The 19,149-nt window shown below is 38.4% G+C and overlaps 2 protein-coding genes across 6 annotated transcripts in view; one reads left to right on the top strand and one right to left on the bottom strand.

The window, feature by feature from the left end:
* RIC1 (RIC1 homolog, RAB6A GEF complex partner 1) overlaps window positions 1-3,745 on the top strand; it is an 82,078-nt gene extending 78,333 nt beyond the window's left edge. The window contains exon 26 of one of the 2 annotated variants that reach the window (XM_045020485.1): window positions 813-3,745. In XM_045020485.1, coding sequence (XP_044876420.1) covers window positions 813-1,098 — 286 coding nt within the window. In that variant the 3' untranslated portion in view covers window positions 1,099-3,745. The remainder of the gene's footprint in view (window positions 1-812) is intronic. The other variant, XM_045020484.1, reaches the window with a different exon arrangement.
* Window positions 3,746-5,159: 1,414 nt separating this feature from the next.
* ERMP1 (endoplasmic reticulum metallopeptidase 1) overlaps window positions 5,160-19,149 on the bottom strand; it is a 46,820-nt gene continuing 32,830 nt past the window's right edge. For all 4 annotated transcript variants that reach the window (XM_045020488.1, XM_045020486.1, XM_045020487.1 and 1 more), the window contains exons 8-15: window positions 17,928-18,148; window positions 15,149-15,323; window positions 13,604-13,794; window positions 12,354-12,506; window positions 10,454-10,656; window positions 9,735-9,850; window positions 9,060-9,223; window positions 5,160-7,503 (exon numbers count right to left, since the gene is read on the bottom strand). In XM_045020488.1, coding sequence (XP_044876423.1) covers window positions 7,339-7,503; window positions 9,060-9,223; window positions 9,735-9,850; window positions 10,454-10,656; window positions 12,354-12,506; window positions 13,604-13,794; window positions 15,149-15,323; window positions 17,928-18,148 — 1,388 coding nt within the window. In that variant the 3' untranslated portion in view covers window positions 5,160-7,338. The remainder of the gene's footprint in view (window positions 7,504-9,059; window positions 9,224-9,734; window positions 9,851-10,453; window positions 10,657-12,353; window positions 12,507-13,603; window positions 13,795-15,148; window positions 15,324-17,927; window positions 18,149-19,149) is intronic.

The following is a 19,149-nucleotide window of genomic DNA, read 5'->3' as shown; positions in this document are numbered from 1 at the left end:
CACTGCAATATACTGATTACTTATACTTTCAATGCAACTAGAAACCTCACTTTACATTTTTACTAATTACAGAACACAGTGCCATGTTTTCCACTATTACTTTATAAGTTTTAAAATTATTTTGAATAAATGAAGGGACTCTCCTATTACAATATAAATTTGGTATTTTGACAATGTTCTGCTACTTGGGTCTCCATTTACATTGACTTCAATAAGAGTTTAGTCACTTAGAATAGAGTTTTCCTTAGCAGCTTCCCTATAGAACTCCACAGGGAAGACAGCTCTGTAACAGTCTGTTATAATGCATAGTCCCCTGAAACAATGGTATCTATTTGAATTGCTGTCACTGTTTGATGGTAGCAGCTTGACCCCCTGGGCTTTATGCAAGAGCTCTAATAGGTGGGTCTACAGCAGGGGTAGGCACATGTACTGAAGGCTGCACCTGAGCTGATTTTCAGTGGCATTCACACTGCCTGGGGTCCTGGCCACTGCTCCGGGAGCTCTGTATTTTAATTTAATTTTAAATAAGGTTTTTAAAATGTTTAAGAAACTTAATTTACTTTACATACAACAATAGTTTAGTTCTATATTATAGACGTATAGAAAGAGACTTTCTAAAAAAGTTAATGTATTACTGGCACGCAAAACTTTAAGTTAGAGTGAATAAATGAAGACTCGGCACACCACTGCTGAAAGGTTGCTGACCCCTGGTCTACAGTAATGGTTTACTGCTGAAGCCTAGAGGGCAGAATGTGAATGAACTGCTATTTTTAGTTCACTGCATAGTTACCTCTTCCTTCTTTGTTCTTTAGCCCTGGGTACAAGCCATTTTTAAATGTCATCAAGCCACAACTCCAGAAATTAAGTGAGATATCAGAAGAGCAAGTGCAGCCTGAAGCTTTTCAACCAGTGAACCCTTGTAAGGTTACTGAACAAGCCAGCCCAAGGGCAGAGGAAAGCCGGAGTTTGACCTGCCATAGCACTAGCCCTCAGAGTGATAGTGGAAGTAGCAGTGTGAGTCGACATGAAGAGGCCATGTCTGGGGCAGAAGAGGAGGATCCTCTCCAGGAAGGCAGTTATGACTGCACTGTATCCTAACATGATTTTAGTTATTAATGATAGCACAGCTGGCAGATAAGTACACAAATTATCAGGATTGTAAAGAAGCAAACCAGCTTTCAGACATGCTTCCCTGGGTTGGATTTTAATGTTTGATTTCTACAAGCATTAAATAGAGAGTGTCAAATCCATGGATGAATATAAGGTGATCTCAAATAAGCAGCTCAACCTTTCACAGAGTTTTAAAACATCTACAATTGAAACCAAGAGAAATAGTTATTTGAAAATATTTGGTTTTATTATGAATAAGACTTGTTCTTCCTCTATCCTTCTCTAAATTGAACTTGCTCTCTGGTACTGGATATTGCTTGCAGAAGAACAGCAATAGGCATCAATGCAGTTTTTTATTTTAACATCCATTTCATGGGTCCCTTTGCCATGTCTGTCACCTAATTTGAACAACCTTCTGAATATCTCCTATATAATGAGAGAAAGCAAGAGATGACTACACCATTTTATAATCATCCCCACCTTGCCTGTTTTTCCTGTAAGACTTAAAAATATTAATTGTAAGATTAGTTAGAAAGTTATGGCCTGAGTCAACTGGGATTTAAGTGTTTAATAGATTATGCTATTTGATATCACTAAATATTTTTTATTAAGAATTGTAAAGTGTATGTTTTTGTGAATATTCTTGTATAAATATTCTCAAGGGTCTGCTGTTCATGCTCTTGGGGTTGTACCATATTTGAAGGTACCTGTGTATTTTGCATGGTTACAACTAACTGGTAAAATTATAGCAGAGTTGCACTTCCTTCTGGATGTGGCATACTTTTATACTCTGCCCTATCATTAGAGTAACATTTTAAAAGTGGCTTAATTTTTACACTTGGCCACTCTGACCTACAATTCATTTTAAGATTACTGAACTTTTATTTATTTCATGTGTAAATTCCTTTCACAAGAATGGATTTTTTTATGTAAATAGAATCACTTATGTACTGTTACTAAATTTTAGTAATATGTAAGCAGTGCATACTTACTTTTTTTGAACGTTTTATAATGTGTATACCTGTAATTAAATATAAGATTTTATTTTAACTTTCAGACACTGTTCTGAAAAGCTGGCTGCGGAAGTCTCATGGCTGCTTTGAGGTGCTTATTTTCCTAGCTGCTGTCCTCCAATATATGTAATATTAAATACCTGTAACAGTATTAAAATGTAGATATTAGCTTGTTTGTACTGTGCAATCTGAACAAAATAATGCAACATTGCTTATTTTATACAAAATCCCCCTAGCTTATTTTTATAACATCATTGTATTGATTTTTTTACAATGTGGTAGTTACAGGATAGTCTCCCACTGCTGTTACTCCTATTCAGATTCTGAAAATAAAACCTGACCTGTCTTAAGTGTGAAGAATATTCACAAGGGTGAAATAAGTGGCTGGTTGCACTTATTTATGTTTTAAAGAGTTTAATGGTGTCTGCTGTAGGTGTAATTTTATTGATTGCTTTAATTTGTCTTACATGCAGCAAAAGTTAATCTACAGCAGTATAGCTTTGGGGGACAGATACCTGCCTAGTAAATAAAGCATACTACTGTCAGTTATCTGAAGTATGTTCTTCCATCCAAATTAGGGGACTTGAACAATGAAACAGTGGTATTAAGCTTTTGGTGAACTGACTTTTAAATCTATTACTGGGTTAAAAGAATACAGTTAACTTAAAGTTGGTGTAGAAAAAATTAATTTTGTGAAGATGGCCAGTCAGCAGGTAATGCTGTAAGTAAAAGTCTGATTGTCATTTGTGTACTATTTGCGGTTTATTTTTCACTTTTAATAACTGACAGAATTTGTGCATGGTAAATTGAGAGCTGCACTAATGGATTGGAAAAAGTATGAACAGAAGTTCAGACTATCACTCCTGGAAAAGTTAGATTTATTACAGGAGTCAAGGTAGATCTGCCCCCACCTGAAGTGAGTTTGCAGGACTCTTCCTACTGTAGGAAAATGACAGCTACTGCTATAATTAGAACTTGTGCTGCAAATTTTCCTTCACCATAAACCAGTGACTCAACCATTCAGCAGTCTGAGGTATAATTTGGGGGTATATAAGACAGTTAACTGAAAAATTGCTTACTTTCTTATTTACCAAATACTGTACTAAAATTTCAGTGTCTGTGGCTATTCCTCAATTTACATTTCAGTGTAAATACATATTGTAGTATAAACAACTCATTGTACTGAGTTTTTGCTAGTACTTTTAATATCTATTTGAGTTGAAGTACCCCTCGTTGAGAATCACTGCCATAAGCCTCTTGAAGTTTTTGACCTTTTTTACATTCCAGCACTGCTGTTTTATGTGTAGTTTGAACAGATATAGAAAAAATTGCCTTGCAGCAGTCATCTGCAGTGATGCAAAGCATCTTAAACACTTAAGTCAACCTGTACACCACTCTTTTTGGAATGCAGGTTTTTTTCCTTAACCAATGTCCTAGCATTTGCTGAAATAAACAGCAAATTACCTGTGGACAGGAGTGTTAAAAATTAAGCAAGTTAGGTGTCCTGTTAGTAAAAGCAATACTAAAAACTTAATGTAATTAAAATAGCATTTACCAAAACTACTCTAAGATCTAATTCATTAAATACTTCCTTCTACAAGATACCATTAGTGGAGGACCCACTTCTGGACCAGCTCAGCTTGTAATGTAATGAATGTATAGGCTTCTGTAAGGCATGTGATGTAGGAGCCTAAATCTTACTTTCAAAAGCTATTAAAGCAGTCAGTCTCAATTCCATCAGATGACAATGGAATTTGACTTGTGCCTCCATGGCTTAAACTAGAATGGATACCTAATGAACAGTTCTGTGTAAAGGTTTCCTCTCATCTACCTTATCCTGGGACTAACACAGCTGCAACAGGAATTAGTTCTTGGCTTGATATAACATTTTATCAATGAACTAGAAGAAAACAATCTGACAGTTTGGGGCATTGATAATTAGTAAATCCTGACAGTGGGTCACAGAAAGTGTTTGGAGCTAGCTTACAGAGCAAATGTAAGCTCATAGTCACACAATAGGGGACTTGATCTTGGGCTGCAGTGACTTAAGAGTTTGGTGAATACGAACACTCCTGTAGCCAAAAAATCTTATGCAATCCTTGGATCTACAGGCAGGAATAGGAAACTTGTATTACCTCATTAGCACTGGTGCAACAGTGTCCACAATTCAGGAATGAGGAGAATAAATTGGAAGTATCAGCCTCCATCTCTGCTACCCAGTTTGCTTAAGCAGTATGAGTCTTAAGTTCCTGTCTCAGCAAAGTAATGTTCTAGAGGAGAATACACATGTGTACACATAAAGAAACAATGGTTACTTACCTGACAGTAACTGAGGTTCTTCAAGATGTTCTATATGCAGATAGGGATGCTGCACCCTCAAGAAGGATGGCATGAAGGCATACAGGGCACACCCACAGCCCTAAACACACACTGCTGGTAAAATATTCTGATTACCTGTATACAAGAGTGGGATCCATGTGTACAGAATGCACAGACCCACCCTTACTGCAAGGTAATTAACTTCTTTGCCTTTTGAAACTTTTATGTAGTTTATTTATATAGATATGCCACTGGTAAAGGTTTAAATTAAGACTTACCACATGAGACTTTTCTGGAGTACGTGTAAGAGTTAGCCTAAATGAAAGCACTTTTAAAAAGACCAGACTTCTATAAACTTCTACCACCACAAATGGAACAGTTAATCTACTATTTGCCTACTGCCCCACGAAGAAAGGCTTCCACCCAGTGCACCTTTACCTTTCAACTCAACACATGATTGCCGTTGGGATAAGCTTCACTCTCAAGTCCAATACTGTACTTTATTAGGAGTTTGAGGCAAGAAAACTGCAGTATTAAAAAAGGTAGGTGAGTTCCTGAAATTGTTAGCTGAAGGCTGCACTGCTTGTAATGTGAATTGAGTGAGTTGCACATAGCGCTTGCAGAATTATTTCTAGAAGTCAGAGGGTTAAAAGAAAAAATTAATACAGAACAGTTCATACAGAATTTTCATATAAAGAAACTGCATTGGTACATATATACAACTAATCAGTTTTTATTCAACAAAGCCAATATCTGAATCCCTCTGGCATCTAATTACCTACACACGATTTGTGCCATTACAGTTTTTAGAAACCTTGTTACCCTGACACCACCTAAACAATTCAGCAAACCTATGCTACACTACTCAGGCATGCAGATACATCACTATCTCATTCCATGTCCACACTTTACTGAGAATATTTTTACATTCTTTGGTCATGCCATGTCTTACCAGTCATTTTAATTCCCCAAGTAAAAGGTTTAGGCTCTAAGTGCTAGAAACAAAAACAATCAAATCTCCCAGTAACAGAATCAGCATGTTAAAAAGGCAGGAATTCACAATAACCAGACATTCCAAACAATTTAATTCTGCTATTTAATAAAGGGTCATCCTGAGTTAGTAATTTTACTTTTTCTTGCAGTAACAAAATATAGTTATTGCTTCACTGAAGTTCCAGAAGTTATCTCCATGCTGCACATTGGTATTATCCCACTCCATGGACTCTTCTTGCACTTGTTTTTTTTAAGTTTACAAGTTAGAGGCACAATGAAAATACCAATTTTAGGGAAGACATAGTGAATGATTCTGGTACAGCCTTAATCCGTCATCAGGCTTAACTGTGCCAACTCTAGTGTAAGTGCAGTACAAAATAGTGCATTTAATGAGAACTACCCTACATTTAAGAAAGCTATTAAGACTCTGCAATCTTAATAGTTTTACAGAAAGCTAATAGTACACCCCTCTTTATAGCTAAATACTCTAAATGAATAGGGATAAGCACTGTACATGAAAGACCAGGTGCTATTGAGCCAACAGTGTTAGTCTGGTGGGTTTGTTTCCTTTATGCACTACACAAACCAAAACAACTAGCTACTTTAATTGGTCTGTGAGAGTCAGTCATGCAACACCCTACAAATGTATCCTCATACTATTCTGAATTGTTCCAGGCTGGTTAAGTACACTCTAACTGAACAATTAAAAAAATTAAATTGGAAGCCAATAAACCTGATCATGAGCACCATCATCCCTCAGGGCCAACTGCAAGTCATGAGGAATGTCATCTTAAGCATTAATTTCTCACATACTGTGTAGATATCCACAAGACTACAGCTTGTTTGCTTTAACTGGTGTATGCACAAAGATAATCCTGTGCATATAATTCAGCAAGTTTTATTCAGGTGAAAAAGCACTAAGTTTACACCATTGTGCTAGAGAATGGTCAGCACAAACCGCTGGAATTAATTTGGAGAAGTTTCCCCATCTTACACACACAGTTTAAGAAAACAAAATCAAAGATTCAATTTTTTTTTGGTGGCTGCATTTTTCCTAGAAGGGTGGGATTTTCCAAAACACACAGCTAACTTAGGAGCACAAGTCCTGTTCACTTTAAATGGGAGCTGTGTTCCTAAACCACTTATGTGCTTTTGGAAATCCCACACTGTAAGATTAAGTTAAGAACAGTTCTCCACACGTCAGATACTTCATGTGCTTTAAAAGTCTCTTCACAACAGTTACATAAATCCTTAGGGAAAGCAACAGACTGATCATCAAGTTCCATGCATGAGATTTCCAGTCTTTGAAATTTTCCAAGGACACAGCGTAGCCTAAGTGACTACTTCAAAACTGGTTTCATCCAGAGGTCACAGTAATACTTACTCAGAGAAAGGCTTCTGCTCCATCACATACACAATCAAAAATCTTTTAGCCAAAACCTTAGTCCTATTAAAATAAGTGTTTGTAGGTGATAGCACCCACATGCATTTAAAACCTGGGGAGTATTTTACAACACTGTCGGAATTCCTTCACAAAGACCCTCATTTATAGTGCACAGAGGGCTACTCTATAGTTACCTCCTCAAATGCAGTCATGTTAGATCTACACTAGTCGAACTGCCACATCAGTGCGAGAAACAGCTGAATTATAGTTGCATAAATATGGAGGCACTTTTCCCCCAGCCCAACAGGGCAAGATCACCCACTCCCAGCGAAAGAGGACAGGAACCCTGCTTATCCTTTAAGCAGTTAAGCTACCACAAAAACAATCTTGTGCCCAGAATGTTTTTCACAGATTTGTAAAAGCCATCTTGTGCACCTTGCCAGAATGAACTCATTATGAATGAGAGTTACATCTTCTGACACGGTGAGACTAATCTGTTATCTCTGCATTGCTGCAAGACTAAAAGACAAAGAGGTCATAGGTGCAGACCCAACCAGAAGGAAATGTCCAGTTTGGAAATCTCTCCATTAAGGCATACAGCTGAGGTGACTTTTGATCTTCCCCAAAGAAATAATGTGCTGCTATGGCGAGGGAAACCATTCCGTCAGAGTGCTTTTCTGCAGCCTGAAAGTGAGAAAAGGCAATGCCAAATTTACCAAGCATTATTTTTACCCTTGGCCTTTTCATAGGTTCTAGATATTGTTCATTCCAGGTACCCCTGCTGAGTCTTCCTACAAGCTAGCAAGTGTCCAATATACTACATCAGCCCCATGGTTCACTATTTTTAAAGTTAAAAGCCTTCTTAATGTCCGTTAAAATATACCAGCAGTATTATTTAATGTGAAAGAAAATGGATTTACCACCATGCAGAAGAGACTTTGCAGAATGGAGATCCCTGATAGAAGAGAGAATCTATAGAAGTATTGATATTGACCCAATATCCCAGCTGATCTGTATTCCGTTGCACATGTACAATGCCATTTACTTAAGACTGCACACATTCAACTGTGCTCAGAACTTGGCCCATGTATCCTTGAAGGTCAGTATGATCAAATCTCCAATACACACAAGGAAGTGAATCTTCCTGCCTGAAGAGAATTACTGTGAAAAGCTTCCAAAGTCTGGGATGAATAGGGCTGCTCCTTCACCTGTTGGATCAATCTACTTGTCAAGATTCTGATGGGCCCTGCAGCAGGCTCACTCATCACCAACACCAGAGTTCCTTTCCTAGCAACTAAATGAAATTAGTTTACCTTCAGTTTACTATACAAAGGAGTTCAGCCCCCTGATCATAACTACCAAAGTGGGGCTACAAGTTTTGGGAGCTCTTCCCAACTCCTCAATCTCACAGTTTAGGTAACAAATAAAATTTCCTTGTCCATCTGGCAGAGCTCTAGTACAAAACAGACTCCTGTTTCGCACAACTGGGTGCAGGGCTGCTGGTGAGTATCTCTTTACTCCACTTCGGAAAATCATTTGGTAAGTGATCAGAACACCTTATCCAGGAACGAACCTTTGCTGAACCTGTATGTTTCCCTATAAATATTTCCAAGGGAATCAGACATCTGAAATTCTACGGCAATAAAAGCTTCAGGTATGCTGTGAATTATTTCTGGGAAACTTTAGGTAAGATGATGAGAGGTGACTTCCGTGGTCCCATCAACATTCACCTTGGAAAAGAAACTGGGAATTGCTCAAAGGGGCACCTTAAAAGGGTTAAAAGCATCCACAGGAAGTTTACAAAACAAAGTCTGTAACTCCCTCCCTTTCTAAGGGGATGGATTTGCCACTTAAAAGAGACCTAGTTTCCCAAAGTAAGTAAACAGAGTATATGGGGAGGAATTATTTAGACTACAACAAAACAGCTCTAATTAGGAGCAGTGAGATATTAAGAAAAGGTAAAGTAGAGATAAATATTAAAAAATCCTAATGGCAAGACAGAAGACTGTAAAAGTGTCTATCAGAGGAAATAATGGAAGCCCCATCCCTTGGGTCATTTAAAATTTGACAAGAGAATGCACTAAAATATTTACACACACACAGTGAGGAATAGCCTTGTATCAGCCCACGGAGGACAGACTAAAAGACAAATTAAATCTCACCGCTAACTTCTATTAATCTATATAATAAAGCAAGTTGGGTTTATTCTTAAAGTTTTCTCAAACATTTTTCACCCTCACCTTCAACTCGATCCAGAAGCGCCATGCCACAGCCTGCAGCCCATGAGCGTAAAACACAAAATAATCCCCTCCTATACCAGCAACAGGAGTGCCATCTCCAAGAGACCAGCTGGACAGTGTTGACCCTTCATGTGGTCGAATGTACAGTGACATGTGACTGGGACCTACAACATCAGAAAGGCAAATGTATTTGGATGTATTAGCAGAAGGAAGTGAAGAGAAACACATTTCTAATGCATTCTAGCTACTATGGGGTTTTCTGTGCCCCAATCAGCTGTTTAATATAATTTTGTATGGGAGATTTAGCCTGTATGCTGCCAGTTTTGTCTCTCAATACAAGATACAGAACTAAGCAGCTCCACTATCCTTAGAAGACGCCATAGTGGATCTTGTGCAATGAGGGACAGTGTTATAAAATGAGCTTTAAAAATTTCTAGCTAACAAAAGTCAATTGTTAATTCAAATGAGCCTTTAAGTTTACGATTGCAATACGACCACAATTTTTGGAGTGCCTGGGAAGCTGAATAAGTTGATGCCAGGTTCCCAATTTTGCATTAGTGCCAATCACTCCGCTGTCCCAGGGATAGCATAGCCACTTTCAATACCAGAATTTAAGCTTATAATAAGCATAAAAAAAATCACAAATCAGAGGCTGATAGACATATAGCCACTCACCTGATACTTCAAAGGTTAACTTCGTAGAATCCCAGGGCATTTTCTCTTTGGCCAGAAGTTTAAAGTGAACAGGGTTTGTGGGAGAAATTTCTGCAGCAGGAAGATACCAGTTCTTTCTACAATAAAAAAGCATTTTTAAGCCCAACGCAACACTCAGAAGTGCCTTATAGTGCTAAAAGATTATAGACTCTGGACAAAATGCAAGTCTTTGTACAACAAGGCTGGGCAGCCTTGCTATTACAAAATGAAATGTTCAAGTGCCATTCACCCTAGAGGTGAAGATTAATGCTTTCATAGTCTGTGGCCACAATCAAAACATTTAAAAGGGTCCCTCAGTGAACAGCAGGATTGCCTCCACCATGCCTTTATTCCTCACCTCATTCTCTTTGACCAAGCCACCTGTTAATTTAAGGTAAAACAAGCTAAAACAATAACCAAAATAAGGAATTTTTAGATTTCCAAATTGCTACCATTGGGTGGACACAAGACCATGACATCAGTTATCAAATGTTTTCTCCTAAAGTTTGTGACAAAACACTTGCAGCCAGGGACATTATAATATGATGAAAAAGAAAGCCTTTTGCAGTGACAAAAACATTACAAAATGAGTTTTATTCTTCATCCTTCGATGGATCTTTTGCAAAAGTGTCTGATGTGTCTTGGAAATTTAAGTTCCATGTGGTCCTAACAGGCGGTGGCATTACTCAGAAGAAAATTACCTGAGAAGAAAGTGCACAGGAAGAATCCAAGGAAAGCCACAGAGAGGGGCCTTGTCCTCACAATTAGTTCGGATAGTGTCATTGAGTTCAGGTATATGAGGAGTGATGTGAGATATGCCAGCATAGTCCAACCCATTAATCCATATTCCAGAGTCACTTTTTACCAAGTTTCCATTTAGGCCATAAAATCTTCTGCTCACATGCTGGAAGAGTGAGGAACAAACAGAAAAACCATCAGGCATTTGGAATATTTTGTGTAACCTGATAAAGTCAGAACAGATTCTGAAATGCCCACCACTACCGCCCACACATTTTTGGCACAGCGTAAGGTCTTCTATGGCAGTATTTTTCAAACCATGGGTATGCATGCATGTATGGCGCTGGGTCACCTTGCTCTGGTTAGCACCGCCAACCGGGATGTTAAAAGGTCTGTCGGCAGTGCTGCCCAGCCAAGGCAGGCTACTGCCTACCTTTTCCAACAAAGCGCTGTGCCCTGGAAGCAGCTAGCAGCAGATCCGGCTTCTAGGCAGGGGAGCCACGGGGCTCCGCATGCTGCCCCTGCCCTGAGCCCCGGCTCTGCACTCCCATTGGCCAGCAACCGGCCAATGGGAACTGGGGGGGGAGGCGGTGCCTGCAGGTGAGAGTCGCGCAGAGCCGCTTGTGTGCCTCCGCCTATGAGCCAAACCTGCTGCTGGCCGCTTCCAGGGCAGAGCGCGGTCTGCGGCACACCCCTGGACCTTGACTATACCTTGCCTAAGAAATTTGGACCTTGACAAAAAATAATCGACTACCCCTGATTATGCTATACTATACTATAAAAACTACTAAAGAAACTAGTTATACACAATTCTTACAGGAATAGTGCAGTAAAAAACAAAGACTGCTGAGGACACTGAAGATTCTGACTCAGACCATGTGGTGGTCAGAAGGAACTGGAGAGGTGTCAGCCCACATCACGAGAACTATGGCATATGTGGGCTAAAGGAAACTGCTTGCAAGAAATTCCAGACTCCAACACATGGGTGTCCCACATGTGGGATACACATAGGCACCATCACTCAAAGAAGAACAAGTTGTCAGGAGCAAAATCAATGATCCCAGTTTCCAAATTACTGCCACTACCCACTAATCTACTAAGAAGGTAATTCCAGTACATAATACCTGGATATCATTGATAAACAGGACTGGTTGTCTTTTAAGTTATTAATAAGTTTTCTTGAAGTAACATCTCTCAACTGGAGATGAGTAGAGAAAGAGGCTCCAAGCCAACTGCAACAAGACAATTTGCCTTTATTTTATACACTTCTTGTTTTTACACTTCGTGTTGTTCCAAAATCTGGTAAGACTTAACTATTGCAAAACTACACTTGTCACTCCACCCACTCTTCGCACATACATATGCACTCTAAAAATAAATGGGGAAGGCAAATCATGTCACTGCTAAAAAGATTCACTCCCTATCTTTTCAAGATGACCATAGCACTCCAGCAAAATCAGTATATACAGAGTGCAGCTGAGCCAGCCTCCACACAAAGTAGATGGACTGTTCCACAAGGATCAAAAGAGAGACAGTCTGCCTAGCTTCCTGCATGCTAAGAATATTGTTCGTTTGAACAAATATATGTAAATATTTAAACATGTTTATTGAGCCAAATTAATTCCTGGTGTAACCAAACAGAAGTCAGGGAAGAGTGTGGCCCATCGTGAGCAATGAAAACAAAAAAAGTTACAATAATCTCAAGCAGCTACATTTTTTTAACTGCCTGGGAATGAACAATCCTCTTACGAATTGTCCTATATTTAAGGACAAAACGCTCTTCTTTGAAGGAGGAAAAGGAAGGTTGAAGAGAGAAAAAAAAATAGAAGATGTAGGCTATATATTATGTAAGGTTTCTCTTACCTGGAGAAAGACTCGCTTAGGTTTTGGATTAGTGGAATCAGAACTGTATGGGAAGAATACTCCACTGCAAACAAGAATTAGTGTAACTCCAAACACTGTAGTTAAAGTTATTAGTGTCTTCTTTGTACTTTTGGCAAGATAGATGAAGTTAAGCTAGAGAATAAAAATATCAGGCACTAGTTATGAAATTACTGCACCAAGTAGCAAAAGATAGTGTTAGTGTATTTCTAAAGACCTAATTTATGGAATTCAGAGGACATTTTAAAATGTGATTATTTTCACAAGCGTTATTTAATTTGATGCACGAGACATTAAGTCATGCAGTCTTAAATAACCGATATGCTAGATCTATGTGCGGACTTCCTAGAGTTTTAAGAAAGCACACACTGCTTTTTAAAATGTTCATTAGCAAATGGTACCTGATTATTTTTAATTAGAGGACTGTGTGAGGGCACATTGTTAAAAACAGTGCTGAAACATGAAGTTATCTATATATTATTCAGGTCATTTATACTCAATGCCACATTCTTCCTAAATTACACTAAATCCTAATTACCCTCCAGAATTAAAATCTCTCAAGAAAGTTAAATTATGTTTTTCAATTGAGGATAGTCTTTCCTTGCACTGATCTCTGTACCTCCATCCTACAGCACATCTATCTTGTGTTCTGTCTAAATGGGTTTTCTTCAACTAACAATGTATTGTTTACTGCATTTAAACTCTCTCCTGTACAATGGCTCAGTTTAATCTTATCATGAATGCAAAACAATCATCCTGAATACAGGAAAGGAAGTTTACAATGGGATGAACCCCCATTTTCATAGACAGCAGGTTACTTCAGTATATTTTTTGGGTCAATATTCTGCTGGTCCTCTCAAGGACTCCTTCACCAATAGGGGAAAGTCACTGAACTTCCCCATCAGCATCTCATTTTCATATCATGTATAAAGCCAACTCTCTAGTCAGATACTGGGCAAAATTCAACCCTGTAACATGCACAACTCCAACCAACTTCACTGAGAGGAGCACACCGCTATATGAAGATAGAATTTGGCTTTCAAGTATCCACAAACAGCATCTCTAGAGAGTCTAGTTTAATTTTACTGTATTGATGTAGTTACTTTTATGGGAGTTCCTTGTGATCAGCTAGCTTTTTAGCCTACAATTAAGCCACCATTAATTTCAAATATTCCTTTTAAAAAGTAGCTCAATATATGGATTACAAGGTTTAAAAAAAAAAAACTCCTTACAAAATAGGAAGATAGAATTACAGTGCTGCTAAGGATAAAGGCTGCCAGCACTACATCAGGTGGAATTTCTGTACCACTTCGACCCATGATGGGAATGAACATTTCAAATATCGTCCAGGTGAGGTACATTATATAGAGGTATGGAATAAACATTCCCAGCATGTAAATCATGACAAATCTTATTGTGGCACCTACAGGAGAGAGATTAAAAAAAAAAAAAAAACAAGTAAGCATGATATTCTGTAGCCTATAAGATACAGAACTTGCAGTTTTAATTAGTTACTGTATACAATATCAAGGGACAAATGCAAGCTATTTCCAAGGGCGAGGTACATCTACACGGACAGAAGGCTCCATTTGGTACAGACCATGCCAATGCAAGACATTTTTAAAGCCACATAATACTATACTTGTATTGTGAAAAAAGCTAAACAGACTTGTGTCTCAATATGTGTGTCTAACTATGACACTGGTTTAGGTCCCATCTTTCATCTAAATGCAACTCTACCCCAATAGAACATGAATTCAGATATAACATGGTAAAGCAGCATTTCGCGGGCGGGGGGGCGGGCTGCGCACTCCAGCGGATCAAAGCAAGTTCGATATAACGCGGTTTCACCTATAACGCAGTAAGATTTTTTTGGCTCCCGAGGACAGCGTTATATCGGGGTAGAGGTGTATTTGAACAATGATCATAACTGAACATACTGATAATTTGCCCTACTGAGTCTATACTGATATATATTATACTAGTCGCCAAAAGCCGAGGCGCTCTCACATGGGTGTAGCATTTGGGCCAAATAATCCACATCTATGCAACATCCCTCAAATGGGCAAAGAAATTGTTGCATGCAAATTAGTTGTAAAGTAAGGGTGGTGGCAGGTTGAGTTACCTCTCATATCACAATGGTCTATGACTCTTGGCATGGCATAGATATGTAACCATAGTGTAGCCGTACACCAAACAGGTGTAATTCGTAAAGTCAAAATAGCTGAGAATTTAGAAAGTAGATGATAACAGACTGCAAACTCTAGTGATGATTGAATCTGGTGATATTCTGAACAAAAGAGACATGCTTGTTGCTGTTTCCATAGTTTCACACTGACTCAGACATTCTAGGCTTCAGGGCGACAATACTGGAATATTATCTAGAGAGCCCTGCAAATCCATGGATATCCGCTTTGTATCTGTGGATATTTGCGTCTATGGAGGCAGATATCCATGGACCATTTTTGCAGATCGGATGCAGATACAAATTTTGTATCCACACAGGGCTCTAATTATATAGATGACTCAAGCTACTCCTACATATATGCTCTATTCTTAAAAGCTGCCTTTCTGTCAAGGTTATAGTTATTCCTAACAAAAATGCTACTGGTTTTCTTAAGTCAGAATAATTCAGAGCTCAGAGAAGTTATTTTTGTTTAAAGAACCACACCACGTTCCTGGGAATTCTCTTTAGTTTAGTTCAAGCTGGCTGTAATCATGCCCTGACATATAATAATTGAGCTCCCAGGTTGTCAAATAATAAAATACATTTTTACCTTTTTGTTTGAATTCTCTATAGGTCAATAGCTTTGTGAGTAAAGGAAACGCTACCCACATTGCACAGATGAATGCTGAGCAAAGGCCTAGCTGAGTGATTAGAACCAATGCAATAGACCAAACGAGAAGTGAGACATCAAAGAACATCTCCCCCAGGTACTGCTCATTTCTATTCTGTAAAGGAAAAAACGAGCAAAAATACAGAATTAGCCTGCTCAGTGATCAGTGTGTGTATATATATATCAGATCTCTTAAGGCCACTATTGCAAATTTCTGTTGCTTATACACAGCTAAAGTTTTGTTTGGTCACCATCTATCCTTTTATAAACACTGCCACACCAATTTCTTTCCTTTTATGGAGCTATACAATTAGATGCTACATCAGAGCGGATTCAAAAAAGTAGTTTAACAGGAGATTAGTTTGGAAGTTGGAGGGAAGGCACAGTGAATTAAAGGAAAAGAAAGGCAACATTTTCTAGATGTATGGTTTATGAACATTGCTTTTTACTTTCATATGTAGCAAACGGTTTGTCTGTAACCACATGAAAACACATTTCACAAACACTTAAGAAGATTCTGAGTTGCAGTTTTATCAGCAGCTGTTAACTATGCCTCTTCCTATATACTCGGTATTACTACTGCATATGCAATTACATTAAAGCCTTTTTTTGATATAGTATTCTATATTGTCCAAATGCGGGGGTTATTTTATTTTTTTTCAAAGGAAGCACCAGGGTCCACAGGCAAGATTAGGCACATTTTTAACACTGATTAGCAATGTTACTGAAAACATGTGGTAAGAGATTTCACCTTCACCAAGTCAAGTTTGTTAAGTTTTAGTACTAGAAACCATTTCATCTTTATTTCTCTTGTAACCATTTCTGATTTTAATATCTTATACTCACTTAAAACGTATCTTCTTGTATTTAAATAAACTTATTTTAGTCTTTAAGTAAACTAATCCAGTGTTGTGGTTAAACTGGATTGTGAGATAACTCCATTTAAACTAGCAGGACTGTTAGATATTGATCCCCTTAGAGGGGCAACAGACCTAAAATATCTGAGTTGTCCAGGAGAGGGTTGGGCAGTGCAGAACATACATTTTGAGGGGAAATTTGGGACTGAGAGTGTGTTGAGGTCACCATGCAAGTGGTAACCAAGGATGGTGGAAACCAGAGTATGACTGAAGCATGTATAGCTGCAGCCTGCTAGCAAACTCGCAGGGTATGACCTGCATGCTGTTTGTTGTTTATTGAGGGGCCAAAGTTGCAAGTTACGGCAGCAAAGCACTGCGACACACCCCAGGTTGCAGGACAAAGGCGACACCGCCCTTTAATGTCTGGATTGCACCCCGGAATGTCATAGCAACATGATGGCAAATGAAATTCAATGTCAATAATGCAAAGTAATGCTCAAAGGAGGTGAAAATGTAAACTACACCTTACAGAGTGCTAAATTAACTATATTTACTCAAGAAAGGGACCTGGACATCACTGTAGATAGCTCAATCAAGCCGTGGTCAAAAAAGCAAACAAGAAATTAGGATGCATAAGGAATGGGATGAACAACATGGAAATTATAATGCCATTATATAAGTCAATGGTATGGCCTCACCTAGAATACTGTATGCCAGGGGTCGGCAACCATTCAGAAGTGGTATGCCGAGTCTTTATTTATTCACTCTAATTTAAGGTTTCGCGTGCCAGTAATACATTTTAACGTTTTTAGAAGGTCTCTTTTTAGAAGTCTATAATATATAACTAAACTATTGTTGTATGTAAAGTAAATAAGGTTTTTAAAATGTTTAAGAAGCTTCATTTAAAATTAAATTAAAATGCAGAGCCCCCCCGGACCGGTGGCCAGGACCAGGGCAGTGAGAGTGCCACTGAAAATCAGCTCGTGTGCCGCCTTTGGCATGTATGCCATAGGTTGCCTACCCCTGCTGTATGCAGTACTCAAAATGGAAAGTGCAGAATTAGAAATTCAAAGAAGAGCAACAAGAGAATGATCAAAGCCAGGGAAAAACTCATATGAAGAGATTGAAAAGATTGGGATTGTTATCTTAGAAAGGAGATAAATAAGAGGGAACATGATAAAAGTATATAAATTAATTAATAGTATAGAGAAGGCAGACTGGAACGTCTGTTCTCTCTGCCTTATAACACAAGACTAAGGGGTCATTTAATAAAATTTATAAGGTAGGAAATTCAAAACAAATAAAAGGGATCACTTTTCCACACAGTCTCTTATTAATCTGAGGAACTAATTGTCATAGGCAGTTATCTGAAGCCAAAAAACTTAACAAGATTCAAAGAATGACTGAATAACTACATAGATAAAGAATATGCAGAGTTATCATAATTAGTGATAACAAGAATGCTTCAGGGTTAAACCAATTTAACTACTAGAGACCAGGATGAGACCTAATGTGGAAGAATTATCTTAAATTAGCCTACCATGCAGTTCTTCCCCTTTCTTCTGAAGCATCTGGTATTGGTCACTGTCAGACATAATATTCTGGACTGGATGGGTCTAGGGACTGATCCAGTTTGATATGTTTAAAAATATTAAACTTAACACCCAAGAGATGTCTTTTAAATACATGTTTGACAGAGATACAAATCTTCATGAAGCTTATGAGCCAACTGAACTGATGGGCTTTCAAGAAGTCAACACTTATCACAGTTCAGATTATTAAATCCCTGTTCTTCATCAGTAATGATCTAATTTTTCTACTCTATGTCACCAAGTAGTAAACTACAAAGAATCAGCACTTACCTTATAATAGAACCTTTTGGCTAACGTGTGCACGAGGATTAGTTTAGCTGCAGCTGCAGTTCCATACAAGAAGATGGAGACATAGAAGTGGTTATACCAAGAAAGAGACTGTCCGATGAGAGAGATGAACACTGCCACAATAAGGACAGTCACTAATGTGGAGAACCAACTTAACAGTGTGAAACCAAATGCAACGGAGAGCTCCTTCATGTAATTAATAGCTAAGGAAGAGAGAAAAAATAGTAAACTCAAATGCAATGGGCCATTTTATTAGCTACATCTTGCAGTTAGGGTGCTATACTGGGACTAACATTACAACAATAATCACCGTGGTCATTAAAGCAATTAAATAAGATGCAATGTAGGTTTAGGGGTCTGCTGTTGAAGATTCCTTTGCAGCATCAGGGCCCAAGCTATCCAGCCCATGCCCTTATCACTACAAGATCCTTTCTTACTAAACTAGTGATTTGTTCAGGGCATTTCCCTTGAGAGATTATCCCACAGCATAGGAAACTTCAGGAAAGATTTTGTTTTTTTAAGGATTCCAGTTTGTTTCCCAGAGAAAGAAGGTAGTTTCCGTGGGTTTGGTTTTGTTTATAAAGTTTTGCTAAAAGTATTTCTTTATTAAGTTATATTATATAATTATTAGTTCTGTGCTTGTTCTCCCCTCCCAATAATTAAAGGAGACTTAATTGCAGAGCATTTGGGATCAGAAAGGCATTTCCCCCCAGATCAGATTGGCTGAGACCCTGGGGAGGCGGGGGGCAGGGGGGGAAATATCACCTTCCTCTGCAGCATGGGTCACTTACAGGTTTAAACTAGTGCAAATGGTGGATTCTCTGTAACTTGAAGTCTTTAAACCATGAGTTGAGGACTTCAGTAACTCAGCCAGGGTTTAGGGGTCTATTTCAAGAGTGGGTGAGATTCTGTGGCCTGCAATGTGCAGGAGGTCTGACTAGATGGTCACAATGGTCCCTTCTGACCTTCAAGTCTATGAGTCTATTTAGTCTACATGGACAAGGTCCTTTCAATAACTTTCAGTACCCTTTTTCCTCTTAAAGACTGTTTTATTATTTGCTGCTTTTTGACAAATTTGTATGTAAAAAGATACCCCTTTTAAAAAAAATAAATAAAAAAAGCAGGAGGAAAAGGAAAAAGCCCTGCCCCTGTTACTAAAACTAACATAACAAACTGGACATTGTGTAATTTTGAAATAATTTCA

This window comes from Mauremys mutica, chromosome 6 (assembly GCF_020497125.1).
Source record: "Mauremys mutica isolate MM-2020 ecotype Southern chromosome 6, ASM2049712v1, whole genome shotgun sequence".
Lineage (NCBI taxonomy): Eukaryota > Metazoa > Chordata > Testudines > Geoemydidae > Mauremys > Mauremys mutica.
Note: the sequence above shows the minus strand (reverse complement) of the source record. Positions and strands in the feature narration are given on the sequence as shown.